The 25,119-nt window shown below is 42.9% G+C and overlaps 1 protein-coding gene across 1 annotated transcript; it reads right to left on the bottom strand.

The window, feature by feature from the left end:
- Positions 1-2,050: 2,050 nt before the first annotated feature.
- On the bottom strand, positions 2,051-20,263 carry Tctn3 (tectonic family member 3). The gene is made up of 14 exons (XM_028889405.2): positions 19,966-20,263; positions 19,691-19,814; positions 19,316-19,434; positions 16,976-17,103; positions 16,654-16,762; positions 16,452-16,567; positions 15,954-15,989; positions 15,383-15,463; positions 14,436-14,561; positions 13,367-13,471; positions 12,814-12,908; positions 12,392-12,545; positions 10,047-10,184; positions 2,051-3,163 (listed from the first exon to the last, which is right to left on the bottom strand). Exons 1-14 carry the CDS (start codon positions 20,180-20,182, stop codon positions 2,930-2,932), a joined length of 1,782 nt encoding a protein of 593 aa, XP_028745238.1. The 5' UTR covers positions 20,183-20,263; the 3' UTR covers positions 2,051-2,929.
- Between the last annotated feature and the right edge of the window lie 4,856 nt (positions 20,264-25,119).

Raw genomic sequence — 25,119 nt, forward strand, 5'->3', positions numbered from 1 at the left:
TGCGAGCGTGTGTGTGTGTGCATGCATGTGTGTGTGCATAGACCTATGGCACATTGGGTCTCTTCAATCACTCACCTTATTCACTGAGGCAGAGTCTCTCAGTTGAGCTTGGAACTCTCTGCTTTGACTAGTATGGCTAGCCTGTTTATTCTAGGGATTCCCTGTCTTTGCCTGTCACACAGGGATCAGAGATTCAGGCAAGCTGCCATGTCCACCAGGCTTTTTTTTTTTTTTTTAACTGAATTCTGGGAATCTAAATGCCAGCCCTTACACTTTCATGGCAAACACTTTACCAACAGAACCATTCCCACAGGGCTGAATTGTGCACTTTAAAAGCCTGGTTTTTCAGGAGCTGGAGAGACGGCTCAATGGTTAAGAGCACTTGTTCTTACAGAGGACCTGGGTTCAGTTCCTAGCTCCCACACAGTGGTTCACAACCATCATACTCAGGCATGCATGTGATCCAGAGACATATGTGCAAGCAAACGACTCAAACACATAAAATAAAAATAAATCTAAAAGAAAATTTCAGAAGGCTCCATGTTAGCTAGATGGAAATTTTAAAGACAGAGAATAGTTTCATAGCCTAGGGCATAGGAATAAACATCTGCACAAAGAACAGAGGGAGAGGGACTGATTCTGGAAAGAACTTGTAGCTCTGGGTTTTTATTATAAGACCAATTAAGATTCATGCAACAGTTGGCTCGAGGTGGATTGGGTGTCAGCTAATCCACAACTTAGGACCAGCTGTCACATGGGGTTATTAACCTTTAAGACCAAATTTGAAGACCCCAAGTACTCTAAACCTAGTGGTCAGAGTGACTATGTCTGGGAGCCAAGGCTGCTGCGCTAGATGACATCTGTGTCACAGACTCTGTTGAGAACTGTGCTTCCCAAGCTCCCGACTGTCCTTAGTAGTAACTGCTGCGAGAACTTGGCCCTTTTCAGAGAAACTGGCTACTTGCTAAGGACTCTGGAAGGGAGCAAAATAATAAAGCAGTTGGAGATGGTGTATATAGTCAGCATTTTCTGCTCCTGAAGCAGGATTATAACTAAGTGTCTTATTAAAAGACAATTTGGGTTTCGGAGCATTAATATATGATAGAACAGAAATCCTCTCTGCCTGGCTTTCAAATTCCCACACAGGGAGCTTCCACCTCTGTTTCATGCATTTAGTATTTTCCTACAGTAAGTTTAGTCCACAGGAATATCTGGGTCTGCCCTCAGGTTGTCCAGGTTCCCAGGTCACTTTCCCCTCCCATTCATTTTCCCAAGCCTGTAGAGTTTTGATGTACATTATGATCTCATTGTGTAGTCAAAGCTCATCCCTCAAGAATGTAAGCCCCATTGACTGTCTCCAAACAAATGTGTCTCTAGTGGCACATATCACTCAGAGGGGGATGGTGACTTAGAATTCCATGTTTCACTGGAATTAGTCTTTTACATCTTAACTCTTTTTTTTATTTTTTATTTATTTTATTTTTAATTTTTCTTAATTTTTTTTTTTAAGAATTACTTAATTACTGATACTGTAACTCAGTCAGCAGTAGTTTCTAGATGAGAAGCGTCTATAAAGTTTAAACAGAATCATGAATGAACAATGGATCCATTTAGTTGTCCAATGATCAAGCAATAACTGTCTCCTATTCAATGATCCTTCAGTTTTTTTTTTTTTTTTCATTTAATTTTTTTTTTTATTTTAATGTTAAAGGCTTAATGTTTAAAATTATTAGATATGACATTTATTCCTTCAAAAATTTGCCTTAATTAAAATAATAGCATGAGTCTTTAAGTTTCAAATTTTCTACTATAATTTTTAACCAAGGAGTCTTCAATCAAGAATAGGAAATGACATCTTCAAGAAGTCTCTGTGCATGTTACTGTGTGTGAATTGGCCAGGCACTCAGGGTTCTGTGCAAATAACCAAAGCCTTACCCTTAAACAATCAGATTTCAAATAGATGTCATGGTCATAAAATTGGAGTAATGAAGAGCATTTCTCCAGGATAAAAAAAAAAAAATAACAAAAAAAACCCCAAGTCCTCCATTTGAATACTATTGTACAATTTATAGGATCCCAACTCCCTTTAAACCTCATACACATAAAAATGTTCAGGTGTTTCACAGGGTGTCAGCTTCTGCCGCAACGATGGATTTAACACATCAGAGTTCTCAGTCACTTTTATTTCTCCACACCACAAAGTAGGAAAGGACAGAAAGGAACGGTGGGGCCGTCTGCTACTGAGAAGAGCTGGGATTCCATTCACTTTGGAAAATGAGCAGAAAGAACTACTTTCCTAACTCGGGTCTGGGCAAGGGGTGTGGCCACACTTTGGCAAAAGAGCCAGACAAAATACAGAGCCAGCAGTCTCCTGGCTTGAACTGCCGGCACTGGTGCAGGGTCCAGCCCTTCTGAGTTCAGTCTGGGTGACAGCAGGAACATGTGCCTGTGAGCAGCTGGACAGATCTTGCAAATATTTAGAGAGACAAGATACGACGTGAAGAGGTGGAGGCTCTGGCCTGCCCAGCTTTAGAAGCAGAGAACCCAGAGTGTACCTGTAGTTCTGTGGAGTCCTAAGCTGAAAGCTATCATGATGAAATATTTTTGATGGCATTTTAGAATACCATCTTGAATTTATAAAAATTCCTGGTTGAGCATGGTGGCAGCACACGCCTTTAATCCCAGCAGTAGGGAGGCAGAGGCAGGGGGGATCTCTTTGAGTTTGAGCCTAGCCTGGTTTACACTGGGAACTCCAGGCCAGCCAAGGTTACACAGTGAGAAAATGGGGAAAACAATTTCCTTTAGTGAGGTTCTGTTTCCCTAAATGTCCTCCTGGAATCATGAGTAAGTGAGGACCTCTTCGGCCAAGACAAGCAGGCCATCTTAGAATTTCCCATAGGGAAAAATGAAACCTGGTTATTTTCCGTTTTCACTTAGTCTGTGAGTTGAGAACTCCAAGCAGAAAGATGCACAGGATGAGCACAGGCGAGGCTGAGTCCTGAACATTGGCCCCTCTGCTGAATGCCACTTTGAGAGGATAGAAGAAATCAAACGGCAGTTTCCAGTCTGTTCTAGGTTGATCCCGTGGTGGCTCTGGCTTCTGAGTAATGTCCACAAAGTTCACAAGAGTTGTCAAAGATACTTCTATCCCTCGCTGGTGCTCCTACAGGAAGGGAGGCAAGGATAGGTCAGCTCTACTTATAGTTCATGGAGTCTCCACCAGAATTATTTTCTCTGGACTGAAAACAAACGTGCTCTAAGCAATATACATCTTCTGGAATGGTCCTGTGTCATTCTCTTTGTGTGAGATACAAGCAAACAAATTTCTAACAGCCCACGACTCCAGAACTGTGAACAGGTGCACCTAGGGACTCGTTCTCAGAGCCTGGCACACATGTCCTTGGAGGGTAGAGGCAGGAGGATCAGGAGTTTAAGGCCACCCTTGACTACAGCAAATTTGAGGCCAGTCTGGGCTATAGAAGACCCTGTCTCGAAAGAGACTTTCACTGTCTCTAACTAGGGAGCTGACTGAGCAGAAAGGGCAGATGACTAAGTCACTGCTATAACATGCTTAGCAGCTCCCGACAGCAGGCCCGGGAGCTGCAGCTCTAAAACAATACACAGCGAAGCAATGAAGATGGCCGAAATTTCATGGGAAAAAAAAAAAAAAGAATTTGGGAAAAACAAACAAAACCTTACTTCAATTATCAGATTCACAGACTCCTAGATTTAAAAAGATTCCCCAACCATCCACCAATTCAAGTCAATGAGAGGGGAGGCTCCCAGGAGAAATACCCATGTAAGGCTGACCCCCATAGAGAAATACCCATGTAAGGCTGACCCCCATAGAGGAGAAATACCCATGTAAGACTGACCCCCATAGAGGAGAAATACCCATGTAAGGCTGACCCCCATAGAGGAGAAATACCCATGTAAGGCTGACCCCCATAGAGAAATACCCATGTAAGACTGACCCCCATAGAGAAATACCCATGTAAGGCTGACCCCCATAGAGAAGAAATACCCATGTAAGGCTGACCCCCATAGAGGAGAAATACCCATGTAAGGCTGACCCCCATAGAGGAGAAATACCCATGTAAGGCTGACCCCCACAGGGGAGAAATACCCATGTAAGGCTGACCCCCATAGAGGAGAAATACCCATGTAAGGCTGACCCCCATAGAGGAGAAATACCCATGTAAGGCTGACCCCCATAGCCAATCTCAGAGACAGGACTTCTAGATGTGCTAATCAAGCCCAGGAGTTGAAAATAATTATCTTGTAGAACCTGGAACAAAACTGTCCTGTTTTCCCTGTGTCCTCTGATGCACATACCTACTATTTTCTGGAGTTCATTTATTTATTTGTGTTTTTAAAGATTTATTTTATGTGCATGGATGTTTTTGCCTGCACATATACCTGTGTACCATGTGTGTGTGCACCTGCTATCCAGGGAGGCCAGCAAAGGGTGTTGGATCCTCAAGAATCGGAGTTACTAGCAGTTGTAAGCTGTGATGTGGGTGCTGGTAACTGAACCTGGGTCTTCTAGAAGAGAAGCCAGTGATAATCTCAAAGGCTATATGAACTTTCGGGGTTCTTTTGTAAAAACAGCCACACTCACCACAGCTTTGGCACAGAACCGAGATGCTCAGCCACTTCATCCCAGAACAGCCTGCCTTGGTACAAATGGCCCAGGGAATACAAGACTCCAGCCAGACACTTAAAAACTAGCTGAGACTAACCAAAGAAAATCAGGGCATGTTTAACATGGAAAACTTAAGAATAAGTAATAAATTTCCTTTGGAACTTAACTTATGATAAGGTTTTTTTTTTTTTTTTTTTTTTTTTTTTTTTTTTTTTTTTTTTTGCTAGGACCTTAATTTCGTCCCTAGGAACTTTAGAATGAAAATGAGGTATATTAACAAACTTGGAAAAATGTGTCATCTAAAAGCGTTATTTAAAGAATGCCCATGAGCTGGCTAGAATGGTCAGAAATACTTTGGTATGGAAAATGGAACAGGGATTGAATTTTCATTTCCAGACTTGGTGTTGTGTAGGAACTTAATTAATGTGCTGACTCACTGCAGGGCTTTCAGGAGGAAGACACACTTTTAATTGCCTAGATGTCCTGGGAGGACACTAGCTGTGGTTAGAAATGGGGTAGTGGCCTCAGATGGAGATACCCAATCCACGTCTACCTAGAGCGTATTTATCAGTAATAAAATTGATTTTTTAGTTTCTACGACATTTAAAGTTTTTTATTTTTAGTCTTTGTGTGCATGCAGTGTGTGTGTGTGTGTGTGTGTGTGTGTGTGTGTGCGCGCGCGCGCGCGCGCGTGCAGATCAGAGAACAACCTGTGGAAGTCACTTCCCTCCTTCCACCATGTGGGTCCTAGAGATCAAACTCAGACTTGGTAGCAGGTGTCTCTAATTGGCTGAACCATTTCCTGGACCCAAAACTGATATTTTAATGTGTACTTGTCTGACTCTCTTTTAAAATTTTTCTCTTAGCCGAGCAGTGGCAGTGCACACCTTTAATCCCAGCACTTGGGAGGCAGAGCCAGGCAGATCTCTGTGAGTTCAAGGTCAGTGTGGTCTACAGAGCAAGATCTAGGACAGGCACCAAAACTACACGGAGAAACCCTGTCTCGAAAAACCAAAAAATAAGTAAATAAATAAAATTTTTAGCTTAAAATTTTAATAAACATATCAATCATATATATATTTCTAGGGTACAGTGTACTCTTTTAAGACATATACAGTAGGGAATAATCAGATCAGGGTAGCTGGCATATTGACCACCTTGACATTCAAATCCTGTATCTGGCTCTTTTTCATTTGGTTTCCTGTTGTGGAATATTATTTTAACTGGGCAAAGATGTGTTACATTTGTTTATGCTGTGAAATATTACTTTAACTGTGTAAAGATGTGCTACATTTGTTTATGCTGAATTTGTTTAACTATGTAAGGATGTGTTACATTTGTTTGTGTTGCATCTGTTTAATTACATAAAGACGTGTTGTCTGCCTAAGGCACCTGATGGGTCTAATAAAGAGCTCAACAGCCAATAGCTAGGCAGAAGAGGGATAGGTGAGGCTGGTGAGCAGAGAGAATAAGTAGGAGGAGAAGTCTAGGTTCAAGAGAGAAGAGGAGGAGGAAAAGGAGAGAGGAGAGAACGAGGGAGACGCCTGGGGCCAGAAGCCAGGCAGACCCCAACTGGCCAGACATGAGGAGCAGCAAGAGTAAGATACACAGAAGCAAGAAAGGTAAAAAGCCCCAAGGCAAGAGGCAGATAAAGAGAAACAGGTTAATTTAAGTTAAAAGAGCTAGCCAGAAACGAGCCCAAGCTAGACCGAGCATTCAAAACTAATAGTAAATCCCTGTGTCATGATTTGGGGGCTGGTTGGTGGCCCAAAAGAAAAAGCCTGATACAGTTTCCAAGGCAGAGGAAAGACTTCAGCTCAGGGACTTGAGGTCGGCAAACACCTAGAACTGATTTCCCACATAACCATGAGCCCAAGGCAGCAACTGTGACACCCGGGTCTACTCAATAGTAAAGTTTTGAGTCTTAGTGGCTAAGAAGCTGCACACAACAAGGTGTTGAACAGATTTTAGCTGCACACAGGACACACACTCAGAGCTGCTACTTGACTAGACTTTCAAGATGTCTTCGAAACAACGCATCCAGGAAATAGGGACAGAACCCACCCTTTCAGTGAAATGGGGAGATGATAATCTAAGAAAAATGTGGGTGAAGGAGGGTTTACAGAGGAAATTAAGGTCATGTATGAACAGATAGAAGTGCTCATTATTCTCATTTGATCATTGCATCTTGTTTCAAAATCTCATTCTGTATCCCCAGAAACACGTACAATTATTGTGGGGGACCTGCCCCCACTTTTTTCCCCCAGGGTACTCTTGAGGAGTATGGGATAAGAGATTTAGATAGAAATTTAGAGGGGAGAGAGACAGGTAGAAACACAGGATAGCTTCGGGAGGGCCTGGATCCTCATCCACCAGCCCCTTCTGTAGCTTCTAAACGGCTTTTTAAAGAAATGCCAAGGAGTGGAGCAAAAGACCTCCCACTAGCACAGCCAAGTGCAGACCCTTCCAAACACCTGGTAACCACACACATGGTCAACATGTAGCCCTGCTGCATAAAGCAAGCTCAGATCTCACTAGGAAACCTCTGTGGGCTCCCACAAATTATACTCCAGTTAAAACCAAGAGTCTTACAGTTGTATGAGGGTTGAGAGTAAACACCGTCCAGAAGACTGCCCAGTTAGAAGGGATGGAATTGTACTCATCAGGTCACTGAGTAATGCCAAATGTGGCTGACCATTTGAGAGTGCAGTTTTATTACCACAAAGAGAACAAAGTTTTTAGTTATGTTTGATGTATTGAATTGGGATTTTGGTCTAAACTTTCTGTATTTGCATTTTAAAGTTATGTACGGGCAACAAATATTCAGTGTGTGAGTCACTAAAACACTTCCCTCAAACTCTGCTCGACTCATTTCTTTTGTTGGGACAAACAATGATACAGCCACAGCAGCACATTTCTTTTTACTATGGTTCCAGTTCTGTTATGTATGGTTGACCTCACTTATTTCTACTTTAAGTGATGATATTTTATGATGTTTACTTTAGAAAAATTATCACCGACACTTCCTGAGGCTTGAGGTTTACTTGCTTCACGTCAATCTATAATGCAGCAAAATCCTTTCTTAAATATAAGATTTACTAGCCAGCAACATGAAGAGTTTGGGTTAGGTTTGTTGGCTTTTGTAACAGGACGTACACCTTATGTATTATATTGCATCTTAGTCAATTTTTAAACTACCATGTTCTCCATCCAATCATTACAAATGGAAACTATTATTAAAAAGCTGGAGGTGCTTCCTCTGACATTGTGTTTTGCAGCTACACTCATGTCTATGAACCAGAACAGATATCTTTGGCCAGAATGTTAACTCATGACTGAGATACACAAGTTCTTTATTCTACATGAAGAACACCATCAGGTACATATATTGCAAGTATTTCCTCTGGCCTGATTTTCCGTTTATTTATTTATTTTTTTTCTTAAATGTCTTTTTGTTGGGCTTTAATGCTTTATCTGATGTATAATTTATAAACAATAAAATTGATGTGCACTAGTGTTTAGGTCAGAGTTCTGACTGATAACTGTGGGTTATTCAGCCGAAGCCAAAACAAGAGCTGTAGCACGAATCTTAAAAGTTCTTATTAATAAAAACAAACCTGGAGCCAGGTACTGGGTTAACTCTGGAAGATCAGAGAAGCAGAACAAGCCACAGCCACTTCAACTTGCCACTTCCTCAGCTGATCCTGTTTCCTCAAACTGGAAGCCTCTGTGTCCTCATCTAAATGAAGCTCAGCTGGATTGCTGCTCAAAAGCCTAAAAGCTTAACCAACCAGCTTTAGTTCCTCGTCCTCACACTTTAAATACCTTTCTGCCCCAGCACTCAGGAGGGCAGAGGCAGGCAGATCTCTGTGAGTTCGAGGCCAGCCTGGTCTACAGAGCAAGATCTAGGAAAGGGTGCAAAGCTACACAGAGAAACCCTGTCTCGAAAAACCAAACCAAACCAAACCAAACAACAACAACAACAACAAAAAAAAAAAACAAAAAAAACAAAAACACCTTTCTGCTTCCTGCCATCACTTCCTGGGATTAAAGGCTCTTGTTACCACACCTAGCTGTTTCTAGTGTGGCTTTGAACTCACAGAGATCCAGATGGATCTCTGCCTCTGGAATGCTAGGATTAAAGGCGTGTGTGCCACCATTTTCTGTCCTCTATATCTAGTGGTTGTTCTGTTCTCTGACCCCAGATAAGTTTATTAGGGTGCACAATATTTTGGGGAACACAATATCACCACAAAGAGCCAGAAGTTGCATCATCTCAGTTCCTCTGTGATCCCTTTTCAGTCTTATCACTGGACTAGTTAATGGTTCATGACCAAAACAACAGCGGAAATTCTAACTATTATCCGCTTCTGTCAGGTGGACTCATTGACTCCATAGTGCTGTAGGTAACGCAAACTAACCTGAAAAGTTAACTGCAAACTACCAGAGAAAAAGACATGAGGTAAAATATCCAGATTAGAAAGAAGGCACTGGATGGTATAATGCCCAGGACAGTCAGAGACTTTGGAAAAGAAGCAGCACATAAACAGAACTGTGACAACAGAACTCAAGTTACAGTTGGGAAGAATGATCAGCGATTCATTGCAGTCTCTGTAACAAACTACAGGAGCCTCACAGAAACATGTCCACTAGAGAAAGAAGAGGAAGCTCTCAGGGAACTTTCCGATAACCTGATGTTAACACCACTGATAGGCAGACAACCAAGTTGCCCAACCCTGCTGCTTGGGAGAGTAAAAGTATGTTACACTAGACCCAAATGCAGTTCCCAGGTTCTTTTCTGGAAAGTAAATATATTGCAACAAACAGAAATTTCAGTGTTTCAATTTTCATTAAAAAATACTATCATGCCAAATCATACACAAATCATTTCAGCTCATTATTTTTAGGTTTAAAAGTTAACATACTTTTGAACCTGTAAAGCTAAAGATTACACTCTAAAACCAAAGCAGATGCTAAGCTATAGCACATTATAAACAGCAGACATATGTTTACTACAGATGAAAGGATTTATTTAATGGAGCCTACAGAAGTGAGAATTGATAACTATACCAATAACTTTAATCACAATCAACATATCCAAAACACTATTAATTGAGTGACTATCACAGTGAACACACATGCGTGGAAAATGCTTTCTGTGGTCAAATCAGTAGGATTATTTAGAAGAAATTAACCTTTACTGCTGAAATGGGGGGCGGGCAGAGAATGGATATGGTCGTATTCACTGTGACAAAATACTAATTTTCATAACCATGCTGGAAAGATAGACTTGAAAATGCATTTTGGGGACTCACTCTAAAGAAACACTGATTGGTAACATATACTCTCAGAAGCTTAACGATGCTCTGGTTATCAAATGGCTGCTAGGAACATGACTTACCTGTACAGACTTGCACTGGTACAGGAACCGGGCTCCTGCCACATGAGCTTGTGGGTTGGACTGAAGTCCTATATGTGCCCACAACACCTGGATCTCCAGGGAAACTGGTATGAAACAGCAGGAAGTGCAGTTAACAGCCTGCAGAAGGTAAAGAAGCATGCACTCAGTTGCCATCATTTTTTTTTAAATATTTGTTTTATTTTTATTTGTGTATGTGTGTGTGTTTGTCTGTGTATTTGCACATGTGTGCAGATGTGCATGGAAACTAGAGAGGGTGTCAGATCCGCTGCAGATAGAGTCATAGGCAGTTGTGAGCTACCAGTGGGTGCTCTTAACTGCTGAGCCACTTCTCAGCATCTCTTGAGCAGATATTATTTTTAAAGCATCATGTAGTAATACAGAAGGCCCATATGACTTAGAAGAAGCACAGAACTAGGTTGTATAAATGTTCTTAATCTTAAAAAAAGTTGTAGTTAAAAGTTATCAACAGGTTGAAGATTGTTCTGAAAACTAAAGACACATCTATCACATGGTCTGCCTAGCCTACTCTTGGGTGTATACATTTAAGGAAATGAAATCAGCATGTCAAAGAAATAGTTTACTGCAGCACTATTCACAACAACCAAGACAGGATCACAACTAAGGTTCCCATCAGTGGATGAAGAAAATGCAGTCTTCATATAATGGAATAAGATTCATTCATTCATTCATAAAAGAAAGACGGAAACCTTGTCATCTGTAGTAAAATGGGTGGACATGGAGAAACGACATTCTATGAAATGACACACGGGCACACTGCACACATGAGTGGGAACTGAAAACGTTGATCTTAACACAGAAGGGAAGAATCCTACAGTGATGACCGGAGACTAGTTAAAGGTGGGGTGAGGTGCACAGAGCGGAAGGAGGGGGGGATAATCAGTACCAAGCTGCAGTTAAACAGGAAGAGGAATCTCTCATGCTCACAGCACAGCAGGGCAGCTACAGTTTCAATAACTGATTATGTACTTTATACAGAATTTGCAGGTTTAATTTCCAGCACTAAAAGAAAAAAGAGCTTGAAAGAGGAGTTAACTGACTCTGAAGGTAACAATAAGGAGGTGACTAAATATTGTATGGATATACTGAAGTTTTATAGACAGTCCATAAATATATACTTATGTTAATTAAAAATAAAACTTCCAAAAAGGCACACAACTTTTTGTTGCCAAGGAGAAACACTCCCTAAGAGACAGCTACAAAGTGTTTTCTATGGACCAAGGATAAGAAAGGCCGTGGCCTTGAGCAGACAACTTGGATAAAGAAAAGGATGTGAACACAGAAGCAACGACAAGTTAAAAAAGACACATGAGGGTCAGATTCTGAAGCCATCCAAACAGTCGGTTCTGAAGGCACCAGGAAGCCATGTAAATCTTCACAACAGAAACATAGCATATTTAAAGCAGTACCCTAAGAGAAATAATTGTAAGATGTAGGAAGATACATCTTATTTGATTTCATCTTTTAAACCATTACCACACGTTAGGTAAATGTGAGAAGTGTGATCTTTATTTGGTGGCACTGAACACCGAACCCAATTCAATTATCTGGCAAGAGCTCTCCACTGAGCCACATATTGTCCTAAAGACCTAACCTGTTGCAGTCACAAGGGAACGGGCCTGCTGCCAGCCTCACAATCAACCCTATACTGACCAAATATTTAAGACTGTAAGGGTAGCTGGGAACACGGCTCTGCAGGTAAAGCTTGCTTGCTGCCAATGCCTGGCAACTTGAGTTTGAGCGCCCCCAGGATGCACATGGTAGGAGAGGATCACCTCTCCAAGCTGTCCTCTGACTTCCATACATATGCACACACATGAAAATGTAATGGGAAAAAATACGAGAATATTTGACATATACGGCATGGCTTTGAGCCATAAGCAGCCATCAGTGGTTCTCAGCCTTCCTAATGCTGAGACCCTTCAATACAGTTCCTCATGCGGTGGTGACCCCCAACCACAAAACTATTTTTGTTGCTACTTCATAACTGTAATTATGAGTCATAATGCAAAGATCTGATAGGCAGGATGGTCTTAGATGACCCCTGTGAAAGGGTTGTTTAAACCTGGAAGGGGTTGTGACTCACATGCTGAGAACCGCTGCCTAGATTATCTTCAAGTTTCTTTAAAGTAAGGAAAATAGATTAGCTGCATGTGTACCCTGCAATAGTGACCCCAAACAGTCATAAATCCTTACATTCCTCTTTATATGATAAATACAGACAGAAGGCGGGCTGGTTTGCCTTGCTATCCATAATTTCAACGATGGGAAAGGAGCTGCCAGTCAGCAGTGGCTTCCTTCCTTACTGAAAGACTGCAGTTCCTGCTGAGGATCCTGGTCCACCCTCCTTTCTGGGCTGGGTCAGCATTACCAAAGATGGCGACGTGCTCTGGTCTGGGCCATCCATGAAGAGCCTGGTAAATCTTCCTCTGCAAATGGCTGCAGTTCACCTCTGTGGGTCTGTAAGTAAACGCCATGGAAGCTGGAGTCCAACACTAACATGGTTGTGGCCATATTAGCACTCAACATTAAAACTGATATTATGATAGATTAAATAACCTTAACAGGTACTCCACACCATCAGAAAATACTTAGCGATACAGTAACAGAAATAAAGACTATCATTTTCTAAAGTATTATTTAAAGTATTAAACAGTTACTACATCAACATAGTGTCCCTATAAAACAGAAACAAAATGGTGGGACGTGCTCTGAGGCAAATAATTACCTTAACTTGCAGCCAGATACTGTGTTCACTCCAAACTGTATTTCGTGTCTCTTACCAGAGCAAAGTCCATTACCGTCACTCTGCAACAGGGTCATCTGAGGTGCAGAAGTGATGGTCAAGGCGATTATAACAGAAACAGGAAGTGGGCAGGGCTGGGAAATTGGTGTTTCACCGTTCCCTAAGCACTATTTGTATTAATTAATATACTGTGCATTTAGTCATGATTTTGTTTTTTCTAACAGTTAAAAAAACCAGAGAGTTAGTTTTTCTAAAAATGATTAACCATATATATGTATTACATGTGTATTATATAATACATATATGTTAGCATGTGAGTATCTCATCAAAATAAGCAAAAGTCAGTACAATCCTCACTTGCAGCTAGTCTATGCTGTAAAGCCTTTGGTGGCATCAACATTAAGAACGTGATATACTTTGGTAAAGAAAGTGCTAAATACCAACGCCCAAGGGAACCTTGAGAACTGGAAAAGCCGAAACATCAGCAGCATGTCTTGACAGGCTGTGACAGTCTACCCAGCTCCCCAAAAGATACCGAGTGTCCAAAGTCACCAGTTAGCGCCAAAAGTGGCTTCCCGATGAGGTAGCCGGGATTCCCACTTCTCGGAGTAGGAAAAGCAGCCACGCCGTGTTCAAATGCCTGCAGCAGGAGGAAAACAGTTACTGTGAAACACGCTTCCCACTGGACTCCGTCTTCCCTCCTAACAGGCAATCTATGAGCTGCACTGAACACTGTAGCATTATCTCCACTGTTCCCTTTCTTCCCTCTCTAAAATAAATCCAGAGTGATCTGTTTGTTGTTTTGTTTTGGGGACGACTAAGGACTGAACGTAGTTAGGGTCCTGCATATGCTAGGCAATCTGAACTGAAATTCACTACATGCTAATTCTGCCAAGGATTAAAGCCAAGGACCTACTAAGGACCCCTTGACACTGCTTCTCACATGTTGATACTGATTTCGTGTATTGTGTGGCCTGGCTAAATCCAGAGGAATTTAAATATAAATTTAATTTGAATCAGTAACAGGGCTTTGAGAAACACAGAGCTTGGCTGATCACAGACTTGGAAAGAACTCTGCTCGGTTCAAAAGGAGGAAAGAGGAAGAAGAAGGGAAGACAGAGGACAGTAGTGAAGGCTGCAAACCAAAGACTCAGTGAGAAACAAAATTATGAATATCCAAAACAGAGAAAAAAAGAGTAAAAAATTTCTGTGTGCTGTTGAACTTAAGACTCATGGTAAGCATCTTGAACAAGTTCTGATTTGAGTACCACTCTGGTTGGGCCCAAACAGAGCATCAGAGAAAATGTTAACGACACTTGTATTGAATATCTGTCACTCTAGTCAAATTAAGGAACAGTGAATGTCAAGACCTCAAATGAGGGCAAAGCAGGCCTTAATATCCTGATTCTATTTTGCATGCAGTACAGAAACAGAGTGTTATGATTTATTTTCTATGAAGTAGAGTGGGAGATTTTATTAAAGATATTGTAGTAGGAGAAGAGAGGTGCTCAGAAAGACAGACAGACTCAGTATAGATACTGGTTCTGCAAAGTGCTTTTTCTAGAACTCAGCCCCGAAACCCTCTCTGAGAGAAGGCCACTGACCCTGAAGTGAACGAGGAAGCCTTGTTGTAAGGAAACACCTGGCCTGACAGTCAGGTTGGTCTGTCTAAAGCTCACAGACACTTTCTGGATCCCAAAGGTCCCATTGGTCTCTATCTCATAGATGACCTGAAAAGCAAAAGAAGAATCAATCAATAAACAGTTGTGGATTTACAAGATCTTCTGCCTGTATGTTAACTGCTTGCAAGAGACTTAGACAGCAATCAGAAACACACCAAAAATAAGAGCATGAAAAGATAAAGATGGCTTGATATTGCATTTGCACATGGAAAAGAGACCAAATAGGAGTCTTAGGAAAGGATCACAGAAGAGCTGTGCTTAAGACAAGGGTTTTGAGTGTGGTCAAAGACAGGTAGGTGTGGTATTGAGCAAAGGTAAGCACAGAATGGAAACCTGGGTTACTAGACCCTCACAGTGTCTGGAGAGAAATAAAAATAGTAGCTGGGGACAGACGGGAGCACAATCCTTAAAAATGATTAAGATCAGCCGTGGTGCGACGCTTAATCAGACTCGGAGCAGAGCAGGCGGATCTCTGTGAGTTGAGCAGCTGGCTACAAGTGAGTTCAGAAAGGCAAAGTAACAGAAAACGTCTCGAAAAACAAAAAAAAAAAAAAAGATTAAGATCATTTTTACTCCTTTACACATCCATTGACTATAAGAGAAAACTAAAGCTGACTCCTCTCAGACTTTGATATGATACTGTGTCAGCAGATGGAGATGTGGAAAGTCGATCAGCACAAGACTGTGTGTACAAAGGAAGAGTCTGGACCTGAAACACTGGAGGACAGTAGTGACGGACATGACGGAAATTTGGCAGGGAAGAAATGGCGGGCTCGATCCCAGCAGCTCAGTGCGTCAGTCTAGCCCCTCTGGGAAGATGAGGTCCCTCTGGTGATACTGACCGATGTGCACCAGTGTAGAATCCATACCTGGGAAACTATATTCTGACACGTGTTCCCAGCCAACAGAGGAGGACTGGTTTGTGAGGTAAGTGTTACAGGAACCTGGAGCTGGTAAGAGAAAGAAGCAAATCAACAGACATTGAAAATGGCCTTCTCTCCTCTAGCTACATAGTGAGCTAAAATGAACACTTTCTCCCCCTCAACTGTCCCAATTTTCTCTCCCTCCAGTGCCAGACAACTTAAGTCCAAGTCATTCTGAATCAGCACATCTCAACTCAAGCTTCTTGGGACACCAGTCTTATTATACATGATGCAAGGACCCACAGCCAATCAAATGTAAAGAATTCTGTACTCCACTTCCCCTCGACATTGACAATGCCCGTTAGTATATGAAAAGACTCAGGGATGCCCACTCCAAATGCAGCATTTTAGCTAGATTTAACTTAGGTGTTTTCTAGACTTAACAACATCTCACCAATCTTTATCTCGTGTGAAGCTATGCCTAGAGCCATGCTTGACTGTGGTACAAAAATGCCTACAATCTCTTTCATTATTATAATCTAGAATGAATTGGCCTCATATATAAACAGCATCCTACCTGTGTATTCTGAAGATCAGTCATACCTCTTGGAACCTAGGAAAGGTGAAAAACAGAGGCATGAGGGTGTATATGCCTTTCATAAAATCACCAGGAGTTTCTACTTCATAGGACTCCAAACACATGGTGGGGGAGGAGAAGATCAAAAAAATGGTATGGCCTCTCATTTCCCATGTGACTCTCCTTCACCAAACGCCAGAGAGTGGAGCTGGATGCCAGACTGCAATGTCTACCTATCCAGACAGAGCTCCAAAAGCAAGAACTCTGGCGAAACAGGGAACTGTCATCTGCTCCTTCGCTCTCTCACGTCAACCCATTAGCGAGGACGGTGACAAGGTCTTGTGGATCTATCGCCTCTAATTCTTCCATCTTTCTTCTGACAACAGTTTCCATACCCTCTACCTTACATGTCTTAGGGATGGTGACTTCCAGCTTAAGGTGACAGTGGAGAGTGATTTGAGTGAGGGGAGTCTGTAGAGGGGGACAAAGGACACCTACCTTCAGGACTCTGAAGTTGTGGTAAGTGGCAGCGTCCAGGGCTGGCTCCGAGGTGCAGCTACTGGCCAGGTCCCCGAAGAAGCGAGTGCAGGTTGTGCTCTTCCTCTCCAGGAAGCCTTGAAACACGAAGAGTGAGACAGGCGAGTGAGAAGGCCTAGTTCCAAAACAGCACCAGGCTGGTGGACGCCTGCCCCGGACCCACCTGCAGGATTGCTCTCAGCACAGAATCCCCCAGCTCCCACTGCAGCAGGCTGCCTCAGTAAGCTCACGACAGACCAGCGGGGGTAGTAAGTCAGGATGGGATCCCCAGCCTGAATAAAATAGAGGACAGATTTATTCACGGCAAGGTTAGACTGAACAGCCCAGAAAAAGGAAACAGAAACAAAAGATAACTCGCTGGCTTGCTTACTGTCCTCTAAGAGTTGAGAATGGTTAATCTCACTGTAGGAAGGGTACTGCAAAGTTACACTGCCAACTGCACCTTCAGGAAAACCAGACTCTCCCACCCCTTTCTCCAGGCTCACCCTGTAAAACGCTAATGGCGGCTGGGCTTTCGGTGCTGAAGTAAGGGACTGGCCTCCAAACTCTGCAGCCAGGGCCTCGAAGTTGGTTGCATTGACTGTTTGGAGCTTCTGGAAATAATTTAGTTTTGCTAAAATGTTTTTAAAAAGAACAGAAACTTAGGTAAAAACATTTCTTTTTAAGCATCTGACATAAGAAACAACTTTGAAGTACAACAAACACACACTATCTCATGCAAACAAACATCAAGAGTTTAAGAAAGTACTGCAAGTCAGGCGTTGGTAGCGCAAGCCTTTAATCCCAGCACTTGGGAGGCAGAGGCAGGCGGATCTCTGTGAGTTCAGGCCAGCTTGGGCTACAGAGCTATTTCCAGAACAGCCAGTGCTGTTACACAGAGAAATTCTGTCTCAAAAAACAAAACAATGACAAAAGAGAAAGTATTACAAGATGGTTCAGCGGGCAAAGGTGACTGCCACCAAGACTGACAATGGCCTGAAGTTGATCCCTGGGACTTACATGATGGAAGCAGAGAACTGATTCTCATAAACTGTCCTTTGATCTCCACAAGTGTGCTGTGGTAAGTATTCATGTCACATGCATGCATGTGCCCACACCCCCTCCACACACACACACAGAGTAAATAAATGTAAGTTTTACAGAACAAAGTACTGCTCAGGAACAGATGGGCTGACACCTGGTCTGTGTATGACACCTGGTCTGTGCATCACCTTCTAGCACAGGTGCGCTGACACCTGGTCTGTGCATCACCTTCTAGCACAGGTGCGCTGACACCTGGTCTGTGCATCTCCTTCTAGCACAGGTGCACTGACACCTGGTCTGTGCATCTCCTTCTAGCACAGGTGCACTGACACCTGGTCTGTGCATCACCTTCTAGCACAGGTGCGCTGACATCTGGTCTGTGTATCACCTCCTACATCTGCCCTGCATCTCTAGGAGCTGAGGTTTCCAGCTCTGCAGCTTCCAGGAGCAGTTTAACATTTCCTCCAGAAACTGCACAGAAAGACTATTTACTTCACAGCAAATCCAGTTATCACCACCTTTGTAAGTAAAAGTTAAAGTGAAGTGGAGAAAGAAGATGAGGTCAGACAGCCAATATCTATCCATTCTTCCCGTGGCTTTTACAGTGAGAGCAAGTTATCACTTGCCCTTCACTTCAGTACAGGTGTACTGGTGGAAGCGGTGACCAGGAGACGACACAGAGGAGACATACAAGCTAAGGCTGTATACATATGTAACAAGAACATCTATGTATCTATCATCCATCTATGTATCTATCATCCATCTATGTATCTATAATCCATCTATGTATCATCTACCTATCATCTCTCTCCCTCCCTCCATCCATGCATCCATCCATCTACCCTTGTTAATGTCCACCATTGCACATGACATACCAATACCCAACAGTTTAAAGGTAGTTAGATTTTGATATAACTATGAATGTGAAAAGAAGCCTAGAGATCATCTCATCAAATCCCACTACGACATTTGGCACCTCAGAGGCAAATGAGTTGCAAGAGCCTCAGAATAAGCTAGCCAAACCAGGAGTAGATCACCAATGTCCCAATTCCTGGTCTGCAGTTTTCCCACTCCGCCGTGATGTAGAGACTCTGGTAAGAATAGACCTCGATGATCATTGTCAAGGGGTCCTGTCCATTGTGAATAAATATACGGTTTGTCCTTTTAAGGGGCTGACAATTTATCTGGAGAGTCACAATATTCACATAAACTGCTAAGAACACAAGGAACTCGATGAGTTCTAAAGAAATGGCTAAAGACACGGAGTCTCTCAGAACTTCTGAGGATGGGCTCACTTCCAACTCAGGCAAGCAACAGAAGATTCTTAGGAGAGCTAAGCTTTTCAAAATGCAAGGAAAAAGGGGACCACTTCAGTCAAGGAGAAAAGTAAGTAAAATTTAGGGAAATTCAAGGCATATCTTAAGGACAAGGAACATTAATTTGGCAAAATAAAAGGTCAGTGTAAGATCATTAGAGAAAAGCTTGCAAAAAATAGAAAAAAAAGAAAATAAGGGAGGAAGGAGGAAAGAAAAGAAAAGAAAAAAAGAGTTACCTCAGGTATGAGAGCACCATGACTGCCAGACTAAAGGAGCTGGGCAGTATTTCCAAGGTAATGGAGAGTCACTGGAGAGTTCTGAAATTACTTATGTCCTCTACTAACTGAAAGGAAGAGGGAGTGGAAAGGGTAGGAGAGGGTGAGAGATGGAGATTCAGAAAATGAAACAGACAGGGCAACTCCAAAGACAAAGCCACCTCTTAACAAATGTTAAGTGACAAGAACAGCCAAACTAGTTTCTACTCACAGTTGTTCACACGGACACAAAACTGTGTAATTCCACTGGAATCCGTGAAAACTCTGGAAGGGAATGGGGAATTGCTTCTGAAGATAAGAGAGTTGTCGACACACACCCAGCTGGAAGATCTGTGAGGAAAGATGAAGATATTGAGGAGCCGCAAGGGGTAGGAAGAGGGGAGGGGCCCCACAGATGTCTGATGCCAATGAGAGGCTCTGCGGGCAGCGGCGGTTCAACACACAGGTTCTGTTTTACCGGATGTCTCGGTTCTACAGAAACAGAAAGAAGGATCACTCCCAGAAAACCCAAGGGAACATCCTAGGGGAGGACGTAGGGGTAGGAGGCTCACTCTTACTTCTAGACTCTAAGAGCATGGCAGCTCACCTTACACTACCAGGAAGGCAGAAGGAAAAGACGGTCCTGGGATGGAGAAGATCGCAGTCCTTGTCACAGCAGCAGTTTAAATCGCAGGTACCAGGAGTCAAGTCACAGACGCAGATCGGCAAGGCTGTGCAAGATAAAGTAAAGCGAGATGAAGCTCCCCAAAGTTTTCCCGCGGGTACACAGCTCCTACCGGCTTTGTGACAGGTCAATTTTGTCCACAGAATTTTAGGTCTGAAAAGTCAGTATTTCCATCCCATATACCGCCGCATTATCACCTGGGAAGGGGTCTGTGGTCACGTTCTCGGGCATCGACGGAGTCCCGGGAGTAGGGCCCTCAGAGTCCGGCGGAGCTGCAGTAGCCACTTCGGGCGTCACTGGCCCCAGGGCCGGGGAAGTGGGCAGAGCCTGGGTTGGGGAGAAGGGCTGAGGTCCGGCGGCGTCAGGAAGCATCAGGATCACCAGCATCAGCGGATGCAGCTGCGGAATGCACATAGGGCAGCCGGGCCACAGAGGGGTGCGATGGGAACCTCAATCTCCAGAAGCGTCCTAGGAGCTCAGGGAGGAGGAGTCGCATCGACGTCATCTGCTTCCATCTGCGCATTGGCTCAGGCGGTTGTTGAGTGCTCTTCAGCCAATGGAAGGTCGTGTTGTTGCAACCCTGCGTATCCTTCGTACGGCGCCCTCCTCCTTGGCGGCGCGTGGCTCCCGTCACCTGGCAACCACGGGGAACCAGCCCGGGGGAGGCGCCTTTGCTCCTTCCCGCCGCTAGATGGCGGCTGGCGTCATGTTGATGCCCTATGTGGACCTGGAGGAGTCAAGTGAGGTCTCGGTTAAATGGAAGACCCAGAGGCAGGAACTGGAATTACACGGCTCTTTCGATCCGTTTTCTCAAGGTAAGAGGCCCTTTCTGTGGAAGGGTCATGATCTCAAAAAGAAAAACACATTGGAAGTCACATCCCTTAAACATGCCAGGAAACTGAGTCCCGGATCATACTCGTTACTACCATGACTCAAGTAAGATCACGAGTTTTAGGCCAACCTGGGCTACAGATGATGAGACTCTGTTCCCTAAAACAAAGACAAACGTATAAAGTCCCCCATGATAGGGACTGGAGAGATGGCTCAGCTGCTAAGAACATTTGTTCAGAGGACTGGAGTTTGCTTCTCAGCACCCAGAGTGTGTCTTACAACCATCTGTAACTCCAGTTCCAGGGCATCCATTGCCTATGCCATCTTCTGACCTCAGTAGACATCATGCATCCACAGTACAGAGACACATGCAGGCAAAACACTCATATGCTTAAAATCTAAAAGAAAAAAAAAATTTTTTTGTTTTTGTTTTTTGAGACAAGATTTCTCTGTGTAGTTTTGCGCCTTTCCTGGAACTCACTTGGTAGCCTTTAAATATCTCCACTGTAATACTATGGTATTTTCAGAAAGGACACTAAAACTAGTGCTTATTCAACTCCATGAGTTCCTTTTTTTCTCCTCACCCCCCTTTTTTTGAATATAGTTTCATGTAGCCCAGGCTGACCTTCAAACTCAAGATGTGGCCAAGGATGACCCTGAATTTCTGATCCTCCGGGTTGCTGGCATTAGAGTCATGCAGATCACCACAACATCCCGGAGGTCAAACTCAAGGCTTTGGCTTCATGCATACCCAGCAAACACTCTACCAACTTCAATTTTATTACTGAAAAAAAAAATAGTAAGTGCATCCTGTCTGTAAAAGTGATCTGTATATTTGTTGCTGGGAAGGGTAGTGAGAGGAGAGTTTCAGTACAAGAACACAGGGCAGGGAAGCATTGAGGAGCTGGAGAAAGTAAAAATTTAGAAACATATTCTGAGGAGAAGGTAAGATACAGAAACGGAAGTAGCCAAGGAGCTGAGGAGCCAGCTTATTACCTTTTTCACCGTTTTAAATACAAGATTTTGTAACATTCTCTAGAATGCAGTGGACCGCCCCTTCTGACGGTCTAAATAGTACAGGCATTCTGTACTTGCACTAATCTGGTCGGCACAGGCATGGATGGTTACTCCACGTGTGATAGGCACCTAGTCTGCTTGGGCTGCTAAATATTTAATTTTAAAATTGTAATTAATTACAAGTTAAACAACCTCAGGTGGCTAATAGCTATTGAACTGAGCAGTTAGATTGTATAAGATCAACCCACCTGCCAGATGTTGTCTCCCCTATAGTCACAATTCCAACATCTGGATTATTTTAATAGTTTGTTTGGAGAAATAAAGTAAGTTACCTGACTAAACTCTAGTCCACGTCCTTAAAATTGACTTCTGATACCTCTCTTTTCCAGTGAATTTCCTGGGCAGATAAATTTGGGACACTTGAAATTGCTCATATGTTCCAAGAAGATCTTAATTTTTATAATGTCTTAAAATTTGTAACTAAATATATACTTATGCTCTAAATATTCTCAAACATTGTTATGTGACTGGGTGGTGAACTAGGAAGTAAATAAATATATTTATGTGGTGTTTGGCCTTAATACACTTATTGGTTGTATTAGCAATTTCCATAGCTTTTTTATTTTTAGATTTATTTTTTCTTTATGTATAAGTGCCTCTGTGTGTGCCTCGTGTTTGGTGCCCATGAAGGACAAAAGAGTGAGTAAGATTCCCTGGAGCTAGAGTTACAGGAGGTTGTGAGCCTCCTGGTGTGGATGATGGGAACTGAATGCCAGTACCCTGGAAGAGCAGAAAGCTCTTCCGCACTGAACTATCTCTCCAGCCCACATTCCATCGTTTTCCAAAGACCAAATTATATGTATTTACTAGAATATAATTTCTGTAGGTAAGAGGTTTTTATTTGTTTTGTTTGCTGATAATATCCTCTTGCCTAGTCACGCTAGTTATGCACATATATGAACATTTAAAATGTATATTGATGATTGTTTTGTTGAACTCCTGCAACTGGGTTCTTGGGAGATTATTTTATTTCACATTGTGCCTATCTTTCTAAACTCTGCTTTATATCTGATCATAAAATCTTTTAGATTTCAAATTTTAGAATTTGCATTTCCACTCTCAAGTTATTCCTCAATGATTATTTGCAAACTTGCTGGGTGAAGTAATCTCAGGGTTAACTGATAAGGAAGTGCTGTTCAGCAACATCTGAGTTGCTTTTTCTTATCTTCAGATTTCAGCACTTAAGGACTGGGTTCAGCTCAGTGGCAGAGTGCTTGTCTACCATGTTATAAGCCTTGCACTCTGTCCCTAGCACTGGGGAAGGGGCAGGGGTTTATGCCCCTTCTTATTTTTATAGTTTTATGCCCCTTCTCCATCTTATTTTTCTGTAATTTGTAGAGATCTAGGAAGGAGTCAAGAGGAGAGTTAGAATTTGTTCCCAGTCTTCCATCTTGATCCAATCTGCTATGTTTTCAACCACATATTGAACACTTTTCCTCTCAAACACAGACAGCTCGCTGGAATCATATGATCTAACTTGGAAATCTCTACTTCTAAGGTGATGTCATATTAACCCATCCAAAGACTTGGCTCTGTCTTAAAACTGGCATCTGCATGGCACATGGGAACAAATTTCATTCTCCTCAAAATTATCTTTTAGATTTTAAATCTTTTAGATTTCAATATTAGATCCCCAAAGTATTGAGTTTTTGTTTGTTTGTTTGTTTGTTTGTTTTTTCAAGTCAAGGTTTCTCTGTGTAACAGTCCTGGCTGTCCCGAAACTCACTCTGTAGACCCAGGCTGACCTCAAACTCAGAGATCTGCCTACCTCTGTCTCCCAAGTACTGAGATTAAAGGCATGAGCCACCACTGCCTGGCAAGAATTGAGATTTTTATGTTACAGGTTCCAGCAAACAGAAAGTAAGAAGAATTTAGACAAATTTTTGTTCAACTGTCCCAATTGGGAATGAATTCTCTATTATAAATCTAAACATCACAGAAAAGGCTGTTGGATGCACAGACTCACGTGCAGACATGAACATACCTTGAAATTGAAAAACAAGAAAAGAGAATTTGGGGGAAGAGATGGGGAGCAGACAGCTGTGGACTGTCCACTGCTGTAGCTTTGGCGTCTGTAGAACCTCAGTAGGAGAAACCTTATCTTCAAAGGAGATGGTGCTACCACCAAGACAGACCCTTGACCCATGAAATCCCGAGTATTCATTGGGAACCTCAGCACGATGTGCTTAAGAAGTCTGATGTGGAGGCAGTCTCTTCAAAGTATGACAAAATTGTGGGTTGCTCTGTACATAGGGGGCTTTGCCTTCGTCAAGTATGTTCATGAGAGAAATGCCAGGGCTGTGTAGCCGGAGAGGTTGGCAGAAGGATTGCTGGCCCGGGGGTTAGATCTTAATCTGACCGCAGTGCTAAAAGTGCATCAAGGAAGAGCAGGTGTGAAGTGATCTGCAGCAGACATGGAGGATTCCTTACTTGACTTGGACTGTGCCTTCCAACAGAATTGCCGTGACAGGATGTACCACTTCCCATCTCACCGCAGTAGAGATGAGGAGGAAGAGGGCCAGAGAAGAGCAGAGCAGCCTCTCTATGCAGAACCATGAAAGTAATGTGAAGATGGAGTCTGAGGCAGATGCGGATGACCCTGATGAGCAGGTGGCCTGTGGCTGATAATGATAATAACAAAAGTGGGGAGTGTGTGAGCAGCTGGAGTTGATCAAAGATGATGAAAAGGAAGCTGAGGAAGGAGAGGATGATGCTTAAGCACAGGGTGGAATTTGAAATCCCACCTCATTGATTATTCCTTTACCTAGGTGCTGGTGAGAGATTGAAGGAACAGCAGCTCCTCTTTCCTAGTATCTTCAGAGCACATCCCCCCCCCAACCCTGTCCTCCCTCTCTTCATCCTTCCTGTGTTCAGTCACTCATAGTTGCCCTGCTCCTGTGTCCGCTTTCACTTCCTTTGATGCTCCTTGGTAGTTTTGTTAAGTCTTACCCTGTAAGTTTTGCTTTAAATTTTGGTACCGCTTTGGCTTCGGAATAAAAAGATTTCTTTTTAATCAAAAATCAAAACCATGAAAAGAGGCTCTCAATGACCATATATGTTTTATAATTGTGTGTGTGTGTGTGTGTGTGTGTGTGTGTGTGTGTAAAATAAGGATTTTTACCTAAACTATGTGAAGAATCCATAGGAAATAAAGACCTGACCAAACTCTTTATGAAAGAGTGCATCTACTATAATTTGGATCTGAGGTCTCAGAGGACCAGCCTATGGTGCTGTTGTGAGGTGATAGAATCTTCCAGAAGTAGGGGGTGGCAGGAGGAAGTTTCCTGGCTGCCATGAGGTGAGTACCTTCCTCTTGCCCTGTGCTCCTCCCTCCCTCGCGTTCTGCCTCACACAGGCACAAAGGCCGTGGGACCAAATGACAGGGAGAAAGCCTCCTACGTAAACCTTTCCTTCTTGGAAGCTGCTGTGTCAGGCATTTTTTG

The sequence above is a fragment of the Peromyscus leucopus genome, chromosome 1 (assembly GCF_004664715.2).
Source record: "Peromyscus leucopus breed LL Stock chromosome 1, UCI_PerLeu_2.1, whole genome shotgun sequence".
In the NCBI taxonomy this organism is placed as follows: Eukaryota; Metazoa; Chordata; class Mammalia; order Rodentia; family Cricetidae; genus Peromyscus; species Peromyscus leucopus.